Below are 3,288 nucleotides of genomic sequence, written 5' to 3'. Positions count from 1 at the left end.
GTTGCCAACTACAAGTTGATTCTGTTCCTGGAGAACTGCTTGATATTTTCATTAATCAACTTACACAAAAGAAGTGTAACACAGTTTTGTGATGATGAAGGTAAAGCTAAGAATAAAAACAAAGTGCAATGTTAAAATCACTTTTGCGGTGTGCCATATATTAAATAGTTCAGTATCAGCATACAGATATTGAAGTGCAGTAGGTTGCAAAAACAGTGAGTGTTGAATACAAGACAAACAGCATTCAGGTAAAGGAATTGAGTTATATTTCAATGCAGGTATTAAAATAATTTGATAATAGCATGCAATCCAGTACTATAAACTTAATATATACATAACTTTTGTTATGTTTTCTGATCAAAGTTTTTGATTTTTCACACTACTTGGTTACTTGTTTAGATCTGTTCAGCTAATTGAGGCCATCCTCAATCTGACGAGAGACCACTGTCTCAAAATGTGTCATGATGACATGTTTTTTAGTGAATAGGATTTTCGTATTTTAGTGATTCTATTCAAATAAAAAATAAAATTAGAAGATGGTAAGGGGACACTGCTTAGAAAGCTTCTTGTTATTTTATTTTAGCATTTCATCAATCCTATTATTTTTAATTTGTTTGTATTTTTTATCCTGTTTAAGTGTTTGGAAGGAATAAAGTACTTCAACCTATATTGGAATATCTGTTTATTTCCAAATGGAAATTACATACAATTGGGAATCAGAAAATGAAATTAGTAATGTATTCTTATTCAGTGACCAAATTACTAATTAAGGTTACTAACTAATTTTTAATCATATAGCAAGAGGATTGGCCATTTTAATCTTGTTACTATTAAAACTGCCAATCCTCTTAATACATTTTTCTCACACTTTTGCTGCATATTTCAGATTTTTGAATTCCAGTAAGGGAACTTAATGTACAAATTAATTTACACTAGATGATCCTGTACTTCATTACACAGTCTTCCATGACAGTATAGTATGTTGTTACTCATTACTCATTTGGAGAGGTTTGGATTCAAATTCCATCAAAGACTAAATAAATTCTTAAAAGAGCTCATCAGTCAGGGCTGTAATCAGACAATCATAGACAGAGTAGCATTTTCTATTGAATTATTCTAGGTTTTTTAGCCCACACAGCATGAAAATTTGTCCACAATTAGAGGGTAAAAGATCTATAATTCAAATTCAGTCGATGACTTTGAACTTTTTCTAGCATTTTTACCTGGTATATAGGTTTGTAGAAGTAGAAGAGTTTGCAAGAAACTAGTTGACTGTTCAGGATTCCCTTTAGATTAGGTAATGTTTACTAAATAATGCTAAATGAGGTAAATAATGTTAATAGCACAAATGATGCATAATTGTTTTTCTTTGAACTACTTTTAAAAAACCCCATCAGTTTGTAGCTCTCATAGAGAAAGGACAACATTTAAAACAGGCACATACAGAAACTACCAAATCAGTTCACACAATCTAATTCACTAAAAATTACTGCATTAATTCTTATTTATTTATTTTTATTTTATTTTATTTTATTTATTATTATTATTATTTATGTATTTATTTTTATTTTATTTTATTTATTATTATTATTATTTATGTATTTATTTTTATTTTATTTTATTTATTATTATTATTTATTTATTTTTTTTTTGGGCAGTGCAGCAAAATTTTGTTGCCTCAAGCTTCCTTGCACCATTCAGCTAATACTAATACTTATCCCCTTCCAATTTTCTGGCCAAAAATGGAATAGTTTGCTAGATTTCAGGTTGAATCTATAGAATTGCATCTCTCCATTACTTATACATAAAGCTACTTAAAATGTAACAATCCTGACACTCTCACCAGATCTTTACTTCTGTAAAGCAAACCTTTAGTCACCAGATTATATGCTTTTTGTAAACCAACTCAGTTCAAAATGGATTCTCCATTTCTCAAAAGTTACATTTGTCTTTATTTCATCTCACTGAACTTTTTAAAGCCAGAATTTAGAGTTTCTTTTTGAATGGTGGCAGCTGGTAGAATATGCAGATGCTTACAAACTGATAAAAATAATTGGGCATGTTTAATGCTTATCCCACCTGTTTGCTAGACGTTGAATCTGTATCATCTGACTTTCTGAAAAATTACTCACTGAAAAGTGAGTAATCATTAAATTTCAGTGCAGTGCTTCATTAAAGAGACAAATAAATAAATTTTCTATTTATATTCTATGTCATATTCATGTTTATAACATGTAACTGCATTGATAAACAAAAAATGTACATTTTGTTGCATCATATAGATTGGGCACTGTGCCCAAATCCACATGATGCAACAAAATTTTAAAGGAGGTTATACTGGTGTATTGACTGCTTGGATACAGTCATTTTTTTCACAAAGTACCAAATGATCAGTTAAGGAACTAAGGGTGGAAATTGATATATTGAGTTACAAAACAAGTGAATGCCATTCTGCTAATGGGCCACTTTCATTTTTTTCTATTTATGTAATAAATACATAAATATTAAAAATCTTAGATATTTTCTAAAAATTTCAGGCTTTATGATGAAGGTCACAGGATAGTTGGAGTGGACTGCTCCGATAAGGCTGTAGAAGATTTCTTTTCTGAACAACACCTTGAATTTAGAAAAGAAGCTGTAGAGGGACTAAATGGAATCTTATATCAGGCATGAATAGTTTTTCATTACCTTAAAAAAACAGTAGTGCTAAATGATAGTTTCTTAGTAAGTAGTATAATAATTCCACTATTTCTTCTTCATTTAGTGCCTATAATAATAGGCATCTCCGTAGCCAGGTGGGCAGGAGCAGCAGTGTGTAGCGCACACTTCTTGATTAGACTGGGGTTCGAACCTGTGACCACCAAATACGGAGGATGCGGAAAGGTCAGGGAATGACCACCGCATATCCCCAGAGCAATATGGCCTTAGTTGCTAATGCTCCTAAAAAAAACCAAATAACAATAACTTATAATAATACAGGCAGCCTCAAATTGTATCACTAGCTAATTGCTACCCCCATGTTATTACTTATATCAGCTCATCTCCATTTTTTAAATTTTATTGCATTTCTCCAAACAATACAAGCACAGAACCATTACAGGCAACCTAAAAATCATTTAGAAATGAAAACATGGTATCATTAATACAATTAATACACACAAAAATTTTTTTAAAAGTTTTTAGGAATACGTTTTAATCTGACAGATTATGCTCCAAGAAAAGGTTTCTGTATGTTGACACAGATACAATGTTATAATAGGAGATTATATTCCTGACCAAGGGTCTGAT

General features: G+C 30.7%; 1 protein-coding gene across 1 annotated transcript in view; it reads left to right on the top strand.

Moving 5' to 3' along the window:
* LOC150075387 (thiopurine S-methyltransferase-like) overlaps positions 1-2,673 on the top strand; it is a 38,239-nt gene extending 35,566 nt beyond the window's left edge. Inside the window, exon 4 of the mRNA XM_090388470.1 lies at positions 2,538-2,673. Within this exon, the coding sequence (XP_090244596.1) occupies positions 2,538-2,673 (136 nt within the window). The remainder of the gene's footprint in view (positions 1-2,537) is intronic.
* The last annotated feature ends 615 nt before the right edge of the window (positions 2,674-3,288 follow it).

The sequence above is a fragment of the Mastigoproctus giganteus genome, chromosome 14 (assembly GCF_048544385.1).
Source record: "Mastigoproctus giganteus isolate SK-2022 chromosome 14, ASM4854438v1, whole genome shotgun sequence".
Taxonomy (NCBI): Eukaryota; Metazoa; Arthropoda; class Arachnida; order Uropygi; family Thelyphonidae; genus Mastigoproctus; species Mastigoproctus giganteus.
Note: the sequence above shows the minus strand (reverse complement) of the source record. Positions and strands in the feature narration are given on the sequence as shown.